The 21716-nt window shown below is 41.2% G+C and overlaps 1 protein-coding gene and 1 long non-coding RNA gene across 2 annotated transcripts in view; one reads left to right on the forward strand and one right to left on the reverse strand.

The window, feature by feature from the left end:
* The first annotated feature begins 5016 nt into the window (after positions 1 to 5016).
* The window catches only part of ccm2l (CCM2 like scaffold protein), a 36221-nt gene continuing 19521 nt past the window's right edge, over positions 5017 to 21716 (forward strand). The window contains exon 1 of the mRNA XM_028582012.1: positions 5017 to 5253. Within this exon, the coding sequence (XP_028437813.1) occupies positions 5224 to 5253 (30 nt within the window). The 5' untranslated portion in view covers positions 5017 to 5223. The remainder of the gene's footprint in view (positions 5254 to 21716) is intronic.
* LOC114559040 (uncharacterized) lies at positions 18468 to 19992 on the reverse strand. Its single transcript, XR_003693005.1, has 3 exons — positions 19911 to 19992; positions 18691 to 18748; positions 18468 to 18507 (listed from the first exon to the last, which is right to left on the reverse strand). It is a non-coding gene; the product is annotated as an uncharacterized LOC114559040 (long non-coding RNA).

The raw sequence follows: 21716 nt of genomic DNA on the forward strand, positions 1-21716 counted from the left end.
CCTTAAGTCTGCCATTAGCTCCACTGGGACAGAATCTCAGCCATCTGATTGGCTGTTTCTTACCAACCTCTCCTCTCCCTGTTTGTCTCGTTTCCTCTCAGCTCTCCTCTGTCTTCCCTCTCGAGGCGACGGCACGAACTCTCTCCCTAAAACCAACTTCCTTTGATCTCTCCCTTGCATCAGCATCCCTCCATCCTGAGGATTTGCTGTTTGTTTGGTCGGCGTCTCGGGAGATCCAGCGACCAAACAACAATCCATCCTCCTTCTCCCTTCCTCGTCACGTCTCGCTTTTCTTTGCTTTTCTTTTTCGCTTTTGAGTTTTCAGTCCGACTCTTTCCCTTTTTTTTTTTTTTTACTTCACAGCAGACAGAAGGAGAACAGAGCTGAGTAGTAATCCCCTTTTTCATCCTTTTGTTCTTCATTTTCGTCCCACCTCTTCTTTCCCTCCTTGCCTTTATTTATTTCTCCGCTCCTTCCTTTCTTAATTTCCTCATTTTTCTTCAACTTTAACCTCTTTTCCCGTTCACTTCCTCTTCCACCTCAAAGTAGGTATTCTGCCTTGAATGTATCAGCCCTTTATTTGTTTATTTTTCCCTCATCCTTGTCTTGTCCTTACCCTTTTCTCCTTCTGTCTTCACTCTTTTCCTCCTTTCCTTTAAACCTTTTCTCCTGTCTTCCTGTCCTGTACTTTATTCCTCTTCCTCGTCCCTTCTTCTCTTGTTCTTTCACTATTTGCTTCATAGCACTCCTTCCTTCTTTTCATTATATCCATTGTTTATTTATTTCTTCTTCTCTGCCTCCTTTTTTCCTTCCCTCTTTCAGTCCTTCCCCCTTTGCCTTTCTTTCTTTTCTATCATTTCTTCTACACTTCTTTTCTTTGATTTATTGCCTTTCCATTCTTCATTCATTTCTCTACTTCTTCTGTAGTCTACTCTTCTTTTCCTCTTGATGCATGCCACCCTTGCTCCCTCCTTTCACCCTTGCCTTTTTCTAGTCTTCCTCTTCTAGTCCTTTTAGTTTCCTTTTTTTCTCCTTTTTCCTTCCTTTCCTTCCTTCCTTTCACACCTGTCTGCCTCCTGCCTTCATCTTTGACCTTAATCTCCTCTTCTACCCTCTTCTACTTTCCACTTTCTTTCCACATCCTTGAGATACACCTTTCTCCTTTTTGTCCATCCCTCTTCTACCTGTCTTCTCCTTCATCCTAATGTTTGTTTTTTTCCTCTCGTCTTGTGTCAGACCTTGTGTGTGATTTTGAAGCGTGGGGTGTTTTAAGGATGCTGATTCTTTGATATCGCTGATGCAGACACACACTCACACACACACACACACGGATGTACATGCATAAATTCACACATATATAGAGTTGATGCGGCACCAAAACCTGTCAAAGTATAACGCACTTTGAAGTTCAGTGATTGATGTGTGCTTGTGAAAGTGTGTGTCAAAGAGAAAGCGAACATCAAGAGCGGGTGAGTATGTGTGTGTGTGTGTGTGTGTGTGTGTGTGTGTGTGTGTGTGTGTGTGTGTGTGTGTGTGTGTGTGTGTGTGCGTGCGTGTGCGTGCGTGCGTGTGCGTGAGTCATTGCACACGCAAGTCCCTGCCTGGCCTGCTTGCGTACATGTGTTTGTGAATTAAAATACAGGTAACATTTTTTGAAATGAAGTGCTTTGCTATACCACTGCCATGATCTGAAATGGTTGTGTGACCAGGCCGGTAGAACCTTTGTAGAACGCAGGATCAGTAGTGGAAGAAGTATTCAGATCCTTTACTCAAGTAAAAGTACTAATACCACACTGTAAAAATACTCTGTTACAAGTCAAAGTCTTGCATTGAAAATGCTCCTTAAGTAAAAGTATGTAAGCATCATCAGGAAAATGTATGTAAAGTATTAAAAAAAAAGTAAAAGAAAAATCCTTCCATTTTCTAAACTGGAAAAGGATCCAAACAGACTAATCATTTCAGCTGGCAATTATATTGTCGGCTAACTAGTAGCTAAAGCTGTCAGATGAATGTAGTGGAGTAAAAAGTACAATATTTCTCTCTGAAATGTAGTAGAGGCATGACAAGAAAAGTCTCAAGTAAAGTACAAGTACCTGAAATGTGTACTTAAGTAGAGTACAGTTACATTCCACCTCTGCACAGGATGAACACAGGACTAATCTCTGCTATAACTCAGCAGCTGTTGAAATGCCATTAACAAAAAGGTTAGCAAGCCAGGCTAACTGGCTTCCACTCTCTCTCTCTCTCTCTCTCTCTCTCTCTCTCTCTCTCTCTCTCTCTCTGTCTCTCTCTCTCTCTCTCTCCCTGTCTCTCTCTTCTCTCTCTCTCTCTCTCTCTCTCTCTCTCTCTCTTTCTCTCTCTCTCTCTCTCTCTCTCTCTGAAATGCAACCTTGACTTGTTGTAAAAGAGAAAAAGCAACAGTCTACACATTTTCATGTTCTCCAGTCAGTAGTGCACCGCGGGAACGTTTCCTAGCAACGTTGGCTGTCAGATGTCAGTCAACTGTTGCCGTGGGAAACGCCACCCTCTTGAGGCTCAGAGGTTTGGACAGCGTTATCAGAAAGATGCCCAGAAATAGTTTGATCCATTTATTTCATTTTTTTTTTTTTTTAGAAATTGTTGCAAAAAGTCTAACTTTTCTCAGTCTTGGGATCCAGTGACTGAGTTATGTATTTTACTTTGAGAATGAAATTGATTTTTGAAAAATCTATCACTTTGATCAATCACTTTGTGTGTGTCTTTTGATTTATGCTCTGTTCATATTGATACAGTTATGTCAAGTTTCTCAGGGCTGAGAGAGGGAGACACAGAAAGAGAGAGCGAGAGCGAGAGAGAGAGAGAGAGAGAGAGAGAGAGAGAGAGAGAGAAAGGACAAGAACAAAAGCAATCAAAAGATAAATGCCCCATCTTTGTCTCCCGTTGCCTAGGTAACTGGACGATCGTTAAGCCATTAGTCCTCCGGTCACCATGGAGTGGTTACCCTGACAATAGGTGTGTATGTGTGTGTGTGTGTGTGTGTGTGTGTGAGAGAGAGTGTGTGTGTGCGTGTGTGTGTACGTGTGTGCGTGCATGTGTGTGTGTGTGTGCATTTGTGCATTGTGTGTGTGTGTGTGTGTGTGTGTGTGTGTGTGTGTGTGTGTGTGTCTCCTCCTTCCTCCAGTTGGTCTTTGTAACAGCGCTGCCTCACTGTGGTCCAACCTGCTTACTGCAACAGAAGACAAGTCCTAAATAATTTGGACTCGGTTAATTCCAAAGAGTAAACCAACCATCTGTGAATCACGGAGGATGACCACTGTAATCTGCAGTGGTGGAAAGTAACTAAGTACATTTACTCAAGTACAACAAGCTGGCAGTGTATATAGTCATTAAAATAAGCTCCACCTTTATCAGCTGCAACATGATGTTTAGACGACAGTGCATAAAACATTTAAAGGTCCCATGACATGGTGCTGTTTGGAGGCTTTTATATAGACCTAAGTGGTCCCCTAATACTGTATCTGAAGTCTCTTTTATATAGACCTAAGTGGTCCCCTAATACTGTATCTGAAGTCTCTTTTATATAGACCTTAGTGGTCCTCTAATACTGTATCTGAAGTCTCTTTTATATAGTCCTTAGTTGTCCCCTAATACTGTATTTGAAGTCTGTTTTATATAGACCTTAGTGGTCCCCTAATACTGTATCTGAAGTCTCTTTTATATAGACCTTAGTGGTCCCCTAATACTGTATCTGAAGTCTCTTTTATATAGACCTTAGTGGTCCCCTAATACTGTATCTGAAGTCTCTTTTATATAGATCTTAGTGGTCCCCTAATACTGTATCTGAAGTCTCTTTTATATAGACCTTAGTGGTCCCCTAATACTGTATCTGAAGTCTCTTTTATATAGACCTTAGTGGTCCCCTAATACTGTATCTGAAGTCTCTTTTATATAGACCTTAGTGGTCCCCTAATACTGTATCTGAAGTCTCTTTTATATAGACCTTAGTGGTCCACTAATACTGTATTTGAAGTCTGTTTTATATAGACCTTAGTGGTCCCCTAATACTGTATCTGAAGTCTCTTTTATATAGACCTTAGTGGTCCCCTAATACTGTATCTGAAGTCTCTTTTATATAGACCTTAGTGGTCCCCTAATACTGTATCTGAAGTCTCTTTTATATAGACCTTAATGGTCCCCTAATACTATATCTGAAGTCTCTTTTATATAGACCTTAGTGGACCACCAAGGGCTCGGTTTACACCTATCACCATTTCTAGCCACTGGGGGACCATAGGCAGGCTGGGGGAACTCATATTAATGTTAAAAAACCTCATAAAGTGACATTTTCATGCCGTGGGACATTTAATATTCAATATTCTGAAATGAGCCATTCTGCATAATCAGTACTTTTAGTTCAGTAAACTTTAGAATACTCAGAAGACTTTTGCCTCTAACAAAGTATTCTACTCCGTGGGATTGCTACTTCTACTTCAGTAAAAGATTTGAGTACTTCTTCCACACACTGGTAATCTGCATATTCCCAGTCTTCCTTGAAGCGATGTTTTCAGTGACGGGGTGTCTTTGGCACGTTAGAGAAATTTAGTATTTCCTCTCGAGTTCTCAAATTTTATGTTGAAAACTAAATAATCAACAGTCCAAGTTAAAGGATTGTTGATTGTAAGTACAGTCGATCAAAGACGCTTGAACTCCCAAACCAAATTTGAAAACCAGGATTGTGAAAAAGAACTTTTTTAAGTGTAAATCACTCAAAATGAAGGGTAAAGTGTAGGCTTAAACACAGGTCTGTCTAATCAGTGCACAGAGAATGGGCCTTATCACTCTCTGGTGGAGTTTCCTCTTGGACAGGAAGTGGGCTTCCTCTGCTTCCTGTTCTCGTCTCTGTATGTGTGTGTAGATGTTTGTGTGTGTGTGTGTGTGTGTGTGTGTGTGTGTGTGTGTGTGTGTGTGTGTGTGTGTGTGTGTGTGTGTGTGTCAGGAGAGGTCTGACAATCAGTGTGGAAACAAAAGGAACAAGAATGGAGCAGCCGAGACAGAAGCTGAAATAACTCCAACAGAGAGAGACGGAGACAAAGAAGGAACGATGGGAAAAGCAGCTGTAAGACAGACAAAAAGACAACAAAAGACAAACTGAAACAAAACTAAAAACCCATTCAGCAACGAGTGCCCAGGACAAGGACCCGTCTGACCCAGAACAGGACTACTACAGAGGGGGACTGACCCACGATGGACTATGAACCCAAGAAATCCAAGAAGGTACAGTAGCTTGTGTTCCGTCTCTGAGTTTCCACGTTCGACATTTGGATAGGGATTAGTTTGTTCCCGAACTTTCTCCAAAACACATTTTGTCATATTTCATCATCCGAGATAAGAGTTGGGACTCTATTATTTTGGAGCAGAAGGCCTTTTCAGTGTTGTTTCAGTTTCCTAAAGACAAACCAGACAAGCTCGAGTGAAGTCATACAGCAGATCCTTTTGAGCGTCAGTGTAAGTCAGTGTGAATCTTTTGAAGCATATTTACACTGTCAACCAATAGCAAACTGTCTCTCTTGACAGGCTGATCTTTAAAAGGAATAAGACAAGATCTAGAGCAGGGGGCTAGCACTGGATAGTATAATGTATATTGACATGCTTTTATTTAACTGAAAAAGTCAAATATCTTTGTATTATTGCATGTCTCATATAGCTTTCTCCCATACAGTTTGGTCGACATAAAGCCCTATAAAAGTCGGCAACAAAAGTTTGTTAGCCATCGTAGAATTTAGCAAATCATAAAAAACTAAGTTTTTAAAAGCAGCCTACCACGCAGCCAACTCGTTTCCCAGCCTGAAGATGTAAACTCTCTGGTTGTGTGGGGATTTCTGAGGCTCAAAGTCGGTAAATCTGTCAAAATCTGCTTTGCGTGTCACATAATTACTGTGTGAAAAACAGTTCCCTGACTTTTTTGTTGTTGTGGAGCACAACTATTTGGGCAAACAATTTGCTGTGAACCTAAATTGAAATGTGGCCCGGATCAAAATTTGCAAGGGCCTTAAGTTTGACACATGTGATCTGCAGAGTTCATAGTCTACATCCACGCTGTCCACTTCCGGGATTGCTCCGGTGCCGCAGGAAATTCTGCCAGATGCGTGTCTTTTCGCCAGGATATCCACTACCTTCCTTTTTCTTTATGTTGTAATTTTAAACTCTGGTGGATTTGTGAGGACTGTGGTTAACTGGTCCTCAGATCTCTGCAGGGTAAATCCAGACAGCTAGCTAGACTATCTGTCCAATCTGAGTTTTCTGTTGCACGACTAAAACAACCTTTGAACGTACACATGTTCCACCAAAACAAGTTCCTTCCCGAGGCTATTTTGCAGAGGCACCGTTTAGCTCCTCCCGAGACGATTGTGATTGGTTTAAAGAAATGCCAATAAACCAGAGCACGTTTTTCTCCCATCCCGGAATGCTGTGTGGACTAGCCAGACCTTCCTCCGCAGTGCTGTGAAGGAAGGTCTGGCAAAGCGAGACTAGAGAGTCTAAACTGGAGGACACAATCGTTACTTGCACTATGCAGTTTTATTCATCCACCACAAAAGAGGAATGGTTTCCAGTCAGCTGAAAGACAGGAGACGATGATATGACTGTGGAATAGTCTGTGAATTTATTGTCCCTAAAGTGGCCGTGCTAAGGAGCCAACTAACTATAGGCCTAACAGTTAGCAGTCTGGCTATAGCTTAAAGAGCTTTTTTCCCCTTAGTTGATATAGTGAGCAGCGTAGTAAAGGGGAAATAGAAATTACCCCTCAGAGCTATTGTGACTGATAAGCACTAGTAGGTTCCTGGTTTGTCTCTTAATCATTAGCTTTTGCTAGCTGCATTTCCTGAGGACACACACTGATAAACTTCTCTGTGCATATTTCTGGTGGCGACCGTGGCTCCAACACAAAACCACCTGCAGATTCACCTCATTCTTTAACCCTCCTGTTCTCCTCGGGTCGAATTTGACCCATTTTCAATAAGTTTCTTTATCACAAATGTGGGTTTCTTTCAAACAAATACTCATAACCATGCAACACTCTTCACGAGTAGAATAAATGATCGGTTGACTACTTTCATTGAATTTGGGTGTTTTATTAAATTTTATAGCATTTGAAAAAAGAACGTTGAATAAAAGCATCAAAAAAGTCATAAAAAAAGTTTCAGTGAGGGTGCTCTGAAATTTTGAGTTTCCCTTGACACAAGTAGGCTAACGTTACACACACTCGCGCAGATGCCCACCCGCCTCCGCCGCGGTTTACTAAACGAGCGAACGAGAGAGATTGATTTAAAGTTGCCGATACAACAGCTCCATAGAGCTCTGATTAGCCCACCAAACATATTCCAAATACCAGCCAACATGCTGGGTTCAAACCATCATTACTGCAGCTCTCATACAGTGGCTCAGAAGAGTAAGGCCGGTTACACACTGCCTGCGTGGCGTGAGCGTGGCGTGAGCGTGGCGTTTCTGTTGCGTATCAGCTGCAAGGATTTTTCTATGTCTTTACACACCAGAAAGGTGGCGCTGCTGCTGCTAGCCTTGTCTGGACACATGTATGTTTCCCATTGATAAAATGAAATACCATGTTAAACATAAATATATACTGATTTGATTACAGCAAAGACAACATTGGCAGTATTGACGGCAAAATAGGCTCCAGAATATTTCGCTCTGTACTGACAGGTGCAATATTAGAAAATCAATTTATTTTTTTTATTACATTTATATCTGCATTTATATCAAAACCTAGAGACTTTCAAACATCAACATGTCATTTATTAATATGTATTCGTGTCTAAATACACATCTTTTCCTATTCTATTTTGCCTGGAAACGCTTCCAACATGCTTGAATGTTGCGTGAAAAATAGGCGTCGGTTGGACATCTAGCAGGCACGCGTTTTCGGCGCCTCACGCCGGCAGCGTGTAAGCTCTAACCTGTTAACATGGGAGCCGAAATATAAAGGGACACGCCACGCGGCTGACACGCTCTGCGCGACGCATCCAGTGTGTAACCGGCCTAATGCAGCAGGCCAAATACACCACACACAGCCAAGCACACACATAAACACACACGCGCATGTATCCTAACACAGTTTTCACACTTGCAGATATGGTCAAAATAATGCAGTCATATTTGTTGTGACTTAATATATCTAAATAAAAATAAAAATAAACCGATGTCTAGAGCGCTGTATAACTTTACATTCAGTGGCCCATTTATTCACATTTCTGTAAAAGCCATGTTCACTGTAATGTTCTTCTACGAGACAGAGATAAGAGTAAAGTTCTTGCATGGACCCCTATCAGCTGACTCCCCCACTGTGGCCTGGCTGTGCGATCCCCTGGTCTGATGTCATGTACAGCAGGGTGACGTTAAGTATCTTCAGCAGCAATCACGGCCGCGGTCAGCTCATCTTCCTCCGGCTGCTTTTCTTCGTCCCGCTTGGTGACAGGTTCACCATATCTCTCAGTCTCATTTACAGGTTGTGATAAAGTCTCCACACCTTGACGTTGTGGGAGTAAAAAACTATCCATTGCTAGCGTTAGACTCACTTCTCTAATCCTAACGGCTCCAAATATTGAGCTCTTCTTCTTCTGTGTGAATACGTTACTGCGGAAGTAAGGTCAAAAGTTCAATGTGTGCTGCACCCTTTGACCGAATACGATCACCTGTGTTTTTTAGCCTAAAAATAATCGGTTTGTTTTATTAATGTATTTATTCATCTTTCAAATATAAATTGTAGCCTACTATTTACACATTAACGATTTTTTATTTATTTATAAATCAACCACAGCAATTTCTTGGGGGTGCTAAGGGGGTGCTATGGCAAACCTAGGGGTAGCTACAGCACGTCGGAAAAAGCTTCAAAAACGTCGGAAAAAGGGACAAATGAATAAAAGAAAAAGCTGCATGGTCAACGGGAAGACAACACAAGGGTTAAAAGCATGCTCTCACTAATAAGGAGCATATTCTAGACGGCTTGCATAGATTCTAAAACTCAGAATAAAACACCATAAGAAATAAATAGTTCTTATATAGGTAAGAAAATGACAATGTAGAAGAAGAAGAAAAAAAATAAAAGCAAAAGGAAAAACACCTTTGCCTTGGTCTGACCTGGACAACTTGTTACATTCATTACAAAATCCAGTTATTTCCCTATTTCTTTCTTTCTCCTCAAAGAAACAGTGGAACAAGACGCAGACCAAAACTCATTAAACCGTCCTCTGTCTTACGGTTAATTCCAGCTGACTCCAGAGATGATCATCAGACACCGGCTTCATCCTGATCCGGAGAAATCTCTCCTTGTTTCCTTCAGAAAGACAGAAAGGACACGATTCTGACTCTTAGGCTACGTTCAGACTGCAGGCCAAAGTGGCCCAAATCACAAGTAGTGTGAACACTCAAATCTAGCCCAGATCGGATTTTTTCAGATCAGATTCAGGCCACTTCCACATGTGGTCCTGAATCCGACCCAGATCTGATTTTTTTCAATGCGACCGCAGTGTGAACAGCCAAGGCGGATTTGATGTGACTTTTACCTCAAAAACCCTCGCTGCGCCCACTCTCCCCGCCGGGAGGGGCGGGGCGGGGCCCCCTGCTTCCAGTGCGGCTGTTAACCATGGCGGACTGTCCTCATTGTTACCCAACCGCGCGTCGCATCGCCAGGGCGGGGATCGGCTCACGTAAAAAGGTGATGTCGGCAACCCCCCCCCCGCCTGTAAACACGGACCAAGGAGTTTAACGCGCTCGCAGGTCGAGGTCGCCCCGTGGTGCAATGAAAGTGAAAGCCGGCGTGCGCCGGCTGTGGAATCCCGGTCCCTCCGGGTCGGCCGCACCACCGGCCCGAGTCGCCGCACCGCCGGGGAGGTGGAGCGTGTGCGAGGGCGAAGCCAGAGTGGTGGAGGCCCGTAGCGGTCCTGACGTGCAAATTGGCTGCTTCAGTCTTCTCCTCTTCAGCACCTGCGCATTGATGTTATGGCTGCCATTAAACAAACATTTTAATACAAAATAAAAAAATGCTGACTTCCTCCATAACCCCCCCTAACTCTGATGTCATCGTTATTGTTCTTTTGCGCATGCAGGTCATTTCAAAACCGCAAACAGTTCACACTGGAATCTGATATAGGCCACATTTTAAAAGTTCATGTGAACAGCCAAACAAAAAATCGGATCTGAGCAAAAAATCTGAATCAGGCATTAAGACTTGTGTGAACGTAGCCTAAAAGTAAATCTAAAGCTCATTTCCCCTCTCTCTATTCACTGTGTTTGTGTGTGTGTGTGCGTGCGTGCTTAGGTGCCTGTGTGTGTGTGCATTAAAACAGCCATGCCTTCCATCCACAGTATATTAGTGTGCGTGTGTGCGTGCGTGTGTGTGTGCGTTAAAATGTCCATGCCTTCTATACTAATGTGCGTGCCTGCTTGCGTACCTGCATGTGTGTGTGTGTGCATGTGTGTGTGTGTGTGTTTGTGTGTGTATGTGTTTGTGTGTGTGTGCATTAAAACAGCCATGCCTTCCATCCACAGTATATTAGTGTGCGTGCGTGCGTGTGTGCGTGCGTGCGTGCGTGCGTGCGTGTGTGTGTGTGTGTGTGTGTGTCAGTGGGTGTCTAACAGTGTGTGCTGTGTTGACAGTGAGTGTCAGCAGGGAGCTGTCAGAGATCACTGCTCACCTGTCAATCACTGTTTGAACAGCCAAGGGGATGTACTGCATTAACACACACACACACACACACACACACACACACACACACACACACACACACACACACACACACACACACACACACACACACTTAGGTATGCACGCACAAATGAACCGTCTATAATACTCTAGTTCAAATTCAAACCCCAAACACCCCACCACTGGCTAGAGACTGCTGTGATAATTACAGCCACCGTACTACAGCGTTGGACAAAATACACGACATACTAATGATTTAATCATTCCAAAGAATTTCTAATAAGGGAAGAAGTTCCACTCGCTCGTTACTTCCGGCTTCTGAACTGGTTGCAGTTCCACTCTTGATCCATACAGGGGGCGCTCACAGGCCAGTGCAGAATGAATGGGACTCTACACTCAAAAAAATTATTCATTGGATGAACATGATTTTATCATGCCACCTATATTCCATCTAAACAAACCATGTTAAATCAACTAACCGTCATCATGTGTTTTGAACACAGCATACATGTGTTGGTTAAACATAATATTAGTATTTGCATTCAACAAATTTACATCTTGTTGAATGTATATGTTTGTTCTTAGTTAATTTAGTTAAATCAATTTGAGTGTATTCTACACTGGTCAAATACTTCAGTAGAACAAAATTCCACCTTGACAAATCAACTCATATAAGCTTTGTCAGTTATAGTAATGTCAGTGTTGTTGAATGAACTGATGTCAATCTTGCTGGTTAAATTAGTGTTGTTTTCATTCTTAAGACAAGAATGTATTGTATATGACCAAACATGCATACAAAATGACAACATGCAAATCCATTTTACATTTTTATTTATACAACATTGAGCTTTATAAAACATTTTGCCTGCATTACACACGTAGCAAATTTTAGCAATTAGCTACTTAACAATTTACCAGATAACATAACAAGATCTTCTGATATAAGTATCGGAATAGTGCCTTAAATGCTGGTATCGGCAAATACTGGAGTTGATGCACCGATCCATACATAATTTAGCCAAGAAAGAAAATCTACTTTAAAATAGTTTAATTTTTCTTCTTCTGTTACACTCACTGTCAAACTAGATAAAAAAAAAAAGTTCTATGGCATTGTTTGTGTATGATCACAAAAAGTTTAACCTGAGCCTCATGCAACAATGATAGCAATACTATCACATCCAGTACAAGGATAGTACAGCTGTTAAAACATAATAAAATGTAACACACACTGGTATGGGATCAGTACTTGGTATTGGCTGATACACAAGTTTGGGTATCTGAATCGGCAAGGAACATTTTTTTATCAGAACATTTCTAAACTTAACAGCTTCTTCTGGAAAAGTACAAACACATTTTTTGCATCAGTAGAAATATCTTAAACCTAACCTAAACTCCATGAGCTTGTTTTTTGGGAATTGTGCTTTGGACGACAAGCTCTGCCCATCCAGATTCCTGAGAATGTTCTGCATCACTTCAAAAGTGCATTTGACGTCTGGTGTGTAGCTTCACGTTTTTACAGTCTGCGTCCATTTGAGCAAACTAAAAGTCCTTGTGAAAACTAGGAAGAAAAAACAAAAAAACAATCCGCATAGTAGTAGAGGTCTGCCGGGTAACTCAGGTTCAGAAAGGATAAAAGGTCCAAACTAGAAAATGCATTTCCTGCAGAAAATGCGTGGGAATGCTGAATAGCTGAATTGCTAAAGCTAAACTGGATGAATAGCTCAAATCCGTAAGAAGAAGTTGAAGTAGTGAAAATAGTTGAAAAAGTCGTTAAAAAGTTCAACGTTGACGCTAAACTGAATTGTTGGCTATAAAAGTTGAAAAATGACAAAATATGTAGAACATTGTGAGGTCTTTAGCTGAAGCTGAAGAATAGTTGAAAAAGTGGAAATTGGTTCAATAAATATGAATTTCATTGAAAAGTTGAAGAACACCACTAATAAAATATAATATAATATATAATAATAAAATCATTTCTTGAAATACATTTGTAGAAAAGCGGTAAGCTAAACTGTAATACTGTCAAAAGTGGAAGTTTCAATAAATTGACTAAAAAGACTTATTATCAGCCATATCCATTGCATAGAACAAACAAGAGAGAAAGAGAGGGATAGAGAGGAAAGGAGAGAGAGAGGGAAAGAAAGATAGAGAAATAGAGAGAGGGGGAGGGAGGGAGGGAGAGAGGGAGAGAGGAGGGATGGAGAGAGAAGGAGAGAGAGAGGAAGAGAGAGAGGGGGAGAGAGAGAGGGGGATGAGAGAGAGAGAGAGGGAAAGACAAAGAGAGAGAAAGAGAAGGAGAGAGAGGGAGAGACAAAGAGAGAGAAAGAGGAGAGAGAGAGAGGGAAAGAGAGAGAGGGATAGAGAGAGAAAGAGAGAGAAAGAGGATAGGGAGGGAGAGAGAGAGGCAAAGGGAAAGAAAGAGACAGAGCAAGAGAGGGAAAGAGAGTGATAGAGAGAGAGAAAGGAAGAGAGGGGGAGGTAGAGACAGGGAGGGAGGAGGGATGGAGAGAGTGAAAGAAAAAGAGAGAGAGGGATAGAGAGAGAAAGAGAGAGACGGATAGAGAGGGAGAGAGAGGCAGATGGAAAAAGAGAGATAGAGAGGGGGAGCGAGAGAAGACAGACAGACAGACCAGAACAAGAGAATAGAAGAGAGACGGCAGACTAAAGTTCATATTCCTGCCTGTAGTATCTGGGTGTGTATCTGTTGTCATGGTAACGACTGGCCAGTGAATGTTTGTAGTAGTTGAAGTAGTGAGAGTAGTAGAAAAAGTGGAAATCTTTTTAAGAAGTATGAATTTCATTAAAAAGCTAAAAGTTGACGCTAAACTGAACTGTTGGCTTCAAAAGTTGAAAAATGACAAATTATGTAGATTATTGTGAGGTCTGAGAGGGAGAGACAAAGAGAGAAAGAGAAGGAAAGAGAGAGAGGGGGGATAGAGAGAGAGAGAGAGAGAGAGAGATGGAAAGAGAGAGAAAGAGAGAGAGGGAGAGAGAGAGGGAAAGAAAGAGATGGAGAGAGAAAGGAAGAGAGGGGGTAAGAGAGGGAGGGAGGAGGAGGGATGAAGAGAGAAGGAGAGAGAGACAGAGACAGGGAGAGAGAAAGAGAGAGAGAGAGGCAGAGATAAAGAAAAGAGAGAGAGAGAGAGAGAGAGAGAGAGGGAAAGAGAGAGATGGAGGGAGGGAGGGAGAGAGACAGAGAGGGAGGGAAGGAGATAGAGAGGGAGTGAGGGAGACAGAAAAGAAAAAGAAGGAGGGAGGGAGGGATACAGACATAAGGAGACAGACAGACAGACAGAAGTGGAACGCAAATGATATAGCCTGATGATCATAGTTAGTCACACACTGTGTGTGTGTGTGTGTGTGTGACTTTGTCTGTCTTTGAGTGTGGGTCTGTGTGTGTGTGTGTGTGTGTGTGTGTGTGTGATTGTGTTTGCAAAATAAAACATGAATAGCTAAAGCTGAACTGGATGAATAGCTTAAATCCATAAGAATAAGTTGAAGAAGTCAATTGCCATCCTGGCCAAGGACACATTGGCTAATGCGCCACAGTGGGATTTGAACCCAGTCCGTCCACACCACAGCTACGCACCATGACCACTGTGCTATAGTCAGGACAGGTAAACAATGTTCCTTGAGTACTTATAAAGCCTCCCTTTGATGTCTGTGTGTGTATATGTGTTTGCGTGTGTGCTTGCGTGTGTGCATGTGTGTGTTTGCAGAATAAAACATGAATAGCTGAATTGCTAAAGCTAAACTGGATGAATAGCTTAAAACCGTAAAAATAAGTTGAAGTAGTGAGAGTATAAGTTGAAGTAGTGAGAGTAGTTGAAATAGTCAAATAACACCTTTGCCAGGAACATGACAGATGTGCCACAGTGGGACTTGAACCTGGACCCCCCACACCCTAGCCATGTGCCATAACCACTGCGCTATCTTCAGAACAGACAAACAATGTTCCTTCAGCACTTATAAAGCCTCTCTTTGATCATTAATCCCCACACCTGATTAGTGAGAGACAGTGTGGGAGAACTCTTCTAACAAGACTTAATAAATCCACAACAGTACATGCTATTGAAACAGCAACTTGACCGTTAGAGACACACGGCCTTTGTGAACATATCGGTCTAAAATTTATATGGATAAACATAAAAATGTGGGCATATCAGTGATTTAAAAAAGTGGTTCGTTCTGCTCTTCGCTGGAAAAGATGGACCTCTTTTATCATTGGAGCGGATGGAGGCAAATTTGTTATTCTCATCATTTGGAAGCTCGCTGAGCCAAAAGTATGAGACGTATCACATAACTGAGCATATTTTTCAAAACTAGACAAAAATACCTACGTTTTGATGTATAAATTGTGTATGACAAGTAGATATTGTGGGCGTGAGAGCAGTTTTTGGAGAAGAGACAAAGATTATTTTTTTGAAGCTTCACCCTCTGAGCGATGACATCACCACTCTAAGCAGCGCAATACACACTATGTTTAATCGATAAACTTTCCTGAAATAATCACTAAAATTAAACAGCTTTTTCACAAAAACTGTAAAATATATCAACCTGAAAAGCAGACCCCGGATAGCTGAATATTTTGTGAATATTTTAAAGTTTGAATCACGTCTGTAGGTGGAAGAATGTAGGAGGAGATACATTTTAAAGCAGAAGAAGATTTTAAGGAGTTGAAGCCTGCTCTCATTGACTTTAATGTTAAAAAAAAAGTTATAAAACGCTTAAAATTTTAAAAAGTATAAATAGTAGAAAGAAAGTTGAAGAAGTCCCATCATTAGCTGAAAGAGCTGAACATTTGAAAAGTTGAATGGTTTAAATAGGTGAAAGTATGCAGAAGTTACGCAGAGCCAAAAAACGTACGGAATAATAAAAAGAAAAATAAAGAACAGGATAACAATAGTTGGAATGCTGTTGAACAGCATTCCCACTAATAAGAAAGCACAGGTGTCCCCAATGTTTCCTAACTCCCCAAGGACCTTCACACCTTTGATCAGGACACCGATGCTGGGTTATCTTCAGGCTCCGCGCCCTCCTTCAGTATGACATACACCCATCATTTTGCTCCATGAAAGCACTGGCCTTGAGGTCTGTGTTCTGTGGGATGTAATACAGTGGGGGAAATAAGTATTTGACCCCTTGCTGATTTTGCAGGTTTGCCCACTTACAAAGAATGCAAAAATCTACAATTTTAATCATATGTACATTCTAACAGTGAAAGACAGAATCCCAAAGAAAATTCCAGAAAATCACATCATATGAATTTATTAAAATTGATAACCATCTGATGAGGAAAAACAAGTATTTGACCCCCTGGACAAACAGCAAGTATTCTGGCTCCTACAAGCCAGTTAGTCTTTCTTTAAGACACAGCCCCAATCCGAACCAATTATCTACATCAAATACACCTGCCTCACCTCATTACCTGTATAAAAGACACCTGTCAACACCCAAACAACCAGCATCCAACATCACCACCATGGGCAAGACCAAAGAGCTTTCTACGGACATCAGGGACAAGATTGTTGATCTGCACAAGGCTGGCATGGGCTAGAATCGGAAAGCAACTTGGAGAGAAAACTTGGAGAGAAAAGATCAACTGTCGGTGCAGTTATCAGGAAATGGAAGAAGCACCACACCACTGCCAACCTCCCTCGGTCTGGGCCTCCACACAAGATCTTGCCTCGTGGGGTGTCCCTGATCATGCGAACGGTGAGGAATCATCCCAAAACCACAAGGGGGGAACTGATGAATCAACTGAAGGCAGCTGGGACCACAGTTACAAAAGAAACGGTTGGTAACACACTACGCCGTCATGGATTGAAATCCTGCAGCACACGCAAGGTCCCCCTGCTCAAGAAGAAACATGTACAGGCCCGCATGAAGTTCGCCATTCACCACCTGGACAACTCAGAAGAGGCCTGGAAGAAGGTGATGTGGTCAGATGAGACCAAAATAGAACTTTCTGGCCTCAACTCAACTCGTCGTGTTTGGAGGGCAAAGAACACCGAGTACAACCCAAAGAACACCATCCCCACCGTCAAGCATGGTGGTGGCAACATCATGCTTTGGGGGTGCTTTTCAGCCAAGGGAACGGGACAACTCCATCGTATTGAGGGGAGGATGGACGGGGCCATGTATCGTGGAATTCTGGACCGACATCTCCTTCCCTCAGTGAGAGAGCTGAAGATGGGTCGAGGATGGGTGTTTCAGCACGACAACGACCCTAAGCACACCGCCAAAGCAACAAAAGAGTGGCTGAAGAAGAAGCACATCAAGGTTCTGGAGTGGCCTAGCCAGTCTCCAGACCTGAATCGATTGAAAATCTTTGGAGGAGCTTAAAATTGAGTTGCCAGGCGACAACCTCGGAACCTGAATGATTTGGAGGCTGTCTGCAGGGAGGAGTGGGCCAACATCCCTGCCGAAATGTGCACAAACCTTGTCACCAACTATAAAAACCGTTTGACATCTGTGCTGGCCAATAATGGCTTTTCTACAAAATATTAACATGCTGTTTGTCCAGGGGGTCAAATACTTGTTTTTCCTCATCAGATGGTTATCAATTTTAATAAATTCATATGATGTGATTTTCTGGAATTTTCTTTGGGATTCTGTCTTTCACTGTTAGAATGTACATATGATTAAAATTGTAGATTTTTGCATTCTTTGTAAGTGGGCAAACCTGCAAAATCAGCAAGGGGTCAAATACTTATTTCCCCCACTGTAGGTAAAATGTTTTATGTTTGCTTGAAGCTATGACGTCATTTCAGCTCATAGATTAAAATGGTCAGTCCAAACTTACATACAAACTAATAAAACACTTACGAATATTATAATTAATTTATACCAAGTCTGTTCTGACCCCCCCACAAATTCCTTTTACACACTGCACCTTAAATACCTCAACTTTATCACCATTAATTTCTCCTCTGAATTTATCATACCAGGTAGGGATGTAACAATACACTCGAACGAATTGACGATTTAAAGTTTACGATATGATTTCCTCACTATTTTTTTAACAGAATGAAATGACTGAAAAACATTACTTTTATATAAATTGTGCAAAACAAAGAGATGTGTCCTCTTACCAAAAGTGCAACTGAAATAGTATTTTATCTTAAAAAAAAAAAAAAAATTAAAGAAAGGCCTGTTTTTTTTTGCTGAGGCCATATGATTACATTTACATGATTTAAAATTAACTTATAACAATTTCTCACCACTCATTTGCTTTTTTAACGACAAAAAGAAGAAACAGAAGGATATTTCATAATAATATTGAACGCAACACAAGTTTACGGAGCAGGACCCAAATGCAACACAAAGTCCCTTATCCAACTATGGCTATGGTGTCTCAAAGCGCAGCAATCTCTTCTGTCTCTTTAGGCCCAGACTTTTAAACGTCCCGGTGTTGGAATCCTTTCCAGTGAAATACAGCCACAGGAAAGACCATTTAGCTGCCAGCATTTAACTGTGTTTAAGCAAGCTAAGGTTACTTGCTGTATGTTAAGTAATGTTAAGAGTCAAGCCCTAGGCGGTTGCATCGTGTGTGAGATAGATTGATTCTTTTTTTTTTCTATCTCAACAGGTTGTAATCTTAACACATTTAAATTGATTTTTAACTGATTCATGATGAATCGTCCTTACAAGCAAGTAAATATGTGCTCTTTCCAACTGGTTAACAGCTTCTTTGCTAAACATACGTAACTCACCATATAATCCTTGACAATTTTCTCGTGGTCTTCGTTCAAGTAGAATCACAAGGACTTGAGGACACGTGCTCGTCTCGTATGAATTGTGTCATCCTGAGGGGGGAAAAAGGAAACTCCTTTAGGCAATATCCTTCATCTTCACGCAGAATGAAAGTGATTTCAGTTTGCAAAAATAATTAAACACTGCATTTCAGCTAAATCACTAATCCTCTAATGTTGGTGTGTGTACATATGGCACCAGATAAACAAACAATGTGATAAAAAATATTAACTTACCAATGTATTTTGTGTACGTCTCAGAGCATGGGGACAGAACTTGTTCTAAATTACTTGCCTGTAGAAATAAAAGGTGAATGAATTTTTGGTTACAAAATATAAACACTTAAATGTTGAAAACATAAGCAATATTTATGTTTCAAATAGGCATTTCAGTATCTGTAGTTACACATAACAGACGTTACTCAAGCGTAATCTTTGCTCTCAAAGTACAACACTCACTTAACATATAAAAACAGAAATGACGGTAAAAAAGAATACTGTTAAGTGTACAGTATAACAATACAATTTGAAACAAAATAGAGGGAAGGAATAGTGCAATATCAGTCAGTATAGTCTGAGATTAAGAAAAAAGCTAATTATATTAACCCAAATAGAGATAATGAAATCAATAATTTCAAGAATGGCCAAATGAATTCCATGACTGACCAGTGAAAACGTAATACCAAGGAAACAATCATACTTATGATCTAATCTTAGGTTAGAGGCAGACAAATCACATGTAATTAATTTTGAAGCTACAGATTTATCTTTAACTTGCTTCTGTTGTTAGCTACCTTGCCAGAGTTGCTGCGACAGACCTGTTGCCCTCCAGTTTAAATTGTACAGTATTTAGCCAGACCCCTAACCGAAAGTCACACACACACACACACACACACACACACACACACACACACTGCTAGAGTAGCATGGTAGTCGTCACACTCTGTTGTAAAAAAAAACAAACATAAAAAGTTACAATTAAAAACGAGTCCGCAAACGTATTAGCTACAGCCTTGCGCTATAGCTTGAGCTTATCATGGCATTAAAAGATATGGTCACTTAAGCCTAGCTAACGTTAACCGCTCAAAACCATGTTCAAAATACATTTGACTGTGGCTACAACTAGTTGCTGGCACTCTTCCTGCCCCGCACACAAACTTGGTTGTACGTTTTATTTTTTTATCGCCATTTCTTTTTACATGCAGCCAAAAAACTATTACGAGAAATAATGTACCCGGGGTGTAAATTATTGAAACCTAGTAAGGCGCAGTTGAGCTAACGTCAACTACCTAACGTTAGCTAGCTAACTGAGAAAGAGTGACACACATTATATTGTAACGTTAGGCCTAGAGAAAACAACTGCACTGAGAAACGTCTCACAAGGGCCAATGACTATTATTACTCACCAAGTTAAATTAAATAAATTCATGTTTAAATATAGTGTATGTATTACTTACACTTGGATGGAGGATGGGAAACAACGGAGCTGTAGCTGGTCATTCTGTGTCCGTTAAAGCTGTGTCCTGTCCAACGTCAGCGTCATGTCCCAGCTTCCCATTCATTTCATTCATGTAGCATCGCGGGAAACAGGGCGTCGAGTCGCCCGCTCATTCTCATGTAGTTGAATCAGTTGAATCCAACCAACGTTGTGCAAATGAGTAGTGGCCGGCTCAGCTTGCCGCCTCTCAAAATCTGACGAAAATCTTTCAAACTGACCTTTGTCGATCTGAAATGAAGACAGATTCAGCAACTGTATGGCCTATTTCTCGCTTAAAATGTTTTCAGAAAAACGTTTCGGTGGACTATTTTCGTAAAATACGAGATTGTATACTCCGATCGAGCCGCCATTAAGGTTCTTTTCAAATTCGGGAGTAGCCAGATCCACGTGATGCGTTCGTCCAATCAGCTGCCGGTCAAGCTGACAGTATAAGCGGCCGTTGTTTCGATTAATCCACTTCTCATTGCATTGATCTGTATGATAAAAATTCATCTGAATTTTCTTTTAATCACGTTTTACAGACAAGAATGAATCATTTAATGAAGATAATGAAGAACACCATTCATTCATGTAATTCAAGCAAACTCCTAATTTGTTAATCAAACACATGCCCAAGTTTGTTTTTTGAGTGTATGGAGCTATACCCCTCAAAATCCACTTTTCTCAGGATATCATTTTTTGTCTAGTAATTTGAATGTTGCATTCGAAAGGGGAGGCTAAGAAAAGACACACTGCTGGGTGTTAGATTTTTTTTTAAAGTGGCTTTTTTGTTCTAAAAAGTCTTTTAAAATGTCAGTGACGTCATACAGATATAAGGCCAGAGATACTGCTTTATGGCGAGCTTTGAGTCGCTTCCTTTGTTCTCTCGAGGCATCGACAACACAGCTGACAGGTTAGGCTCTCCCTGTTAATACACATGCTAGAAAGAGGTTTGCTAATGTTTTAAAGACCACGCCGAAATATTCACTCTATTCTGGTTCTGCTTCGGATGCCATCAAGCGGGATCTCTGGTTGTAATCAGTCCTTCACTGACCAATCAGCATTCATTAGCAGAATGCTAGCGTGTTATGGGACTCACCCTTTAAGAAATCAAAAGGACATAAGTACTCGTTCATTCAACTTTCGACCTATAATCCATGTTGCAACTTGCAAAAACTACAATCAAATCTGAGGTTTCTCAACGACAATCAGGCAAAAGAGACAAATGTAGCCGTCTAGCTCCATAGAGTCCCATTCAGTTTGCACTGGACCACGATCACCCCCAGTGGAACTCTGGTGGAACTGCAACCAAATTCGTTACAATGGGGCTGGATAGGGAGTGGAATGGCTTTCCGTAGACCGGCTATGGTCATTCTTAGAGATGTTCCATTAATGGAGCTTAAAGGCATATTTTGGATATTTTGAAGTGGGGTTGTATGAGGTCAGTGTGATAGCTACAGTGACTATGGAGAAGTAGCTCATACAACCACACTTTAAAACATCTGAACTATCTCTTTAAAGTTTAAAGTTTGCCATGTGGCTAGTAGAAAGATCATTGGGTTTCATCCTTCGGGAGTAAGAATGTGCTCAAAAGATCGACTGACAATGTTGAGATATATGGTCCCTTTTTTGGCCCAATGGTGGGGCTATAGGCAGCAAACGTTTTACTCTTCATCCTCTCGGAGCCATAAATATACACACAACATTAAAACCTTCAGATACCTTTTTATGAACCAAAGAATTGGATCGACAGATGGGTCACCTGAAAATGTCCTGTGCGGGGAAC

The sequence above is a fragment of the Perca flavescens genome, chromosome 7, assembly GCF_004354835.1.
Source record: "Perca flavescens isolate YP-PL-M2 chromosome 7, PFLA_1.0, whole genome shotgun sequence".
NCBI classification, from domain to species: Eukaryota; Metazoa; Chordata; class Actinopteri; order Perciformes; family Percidae; genus Perca; species Perca flavescens.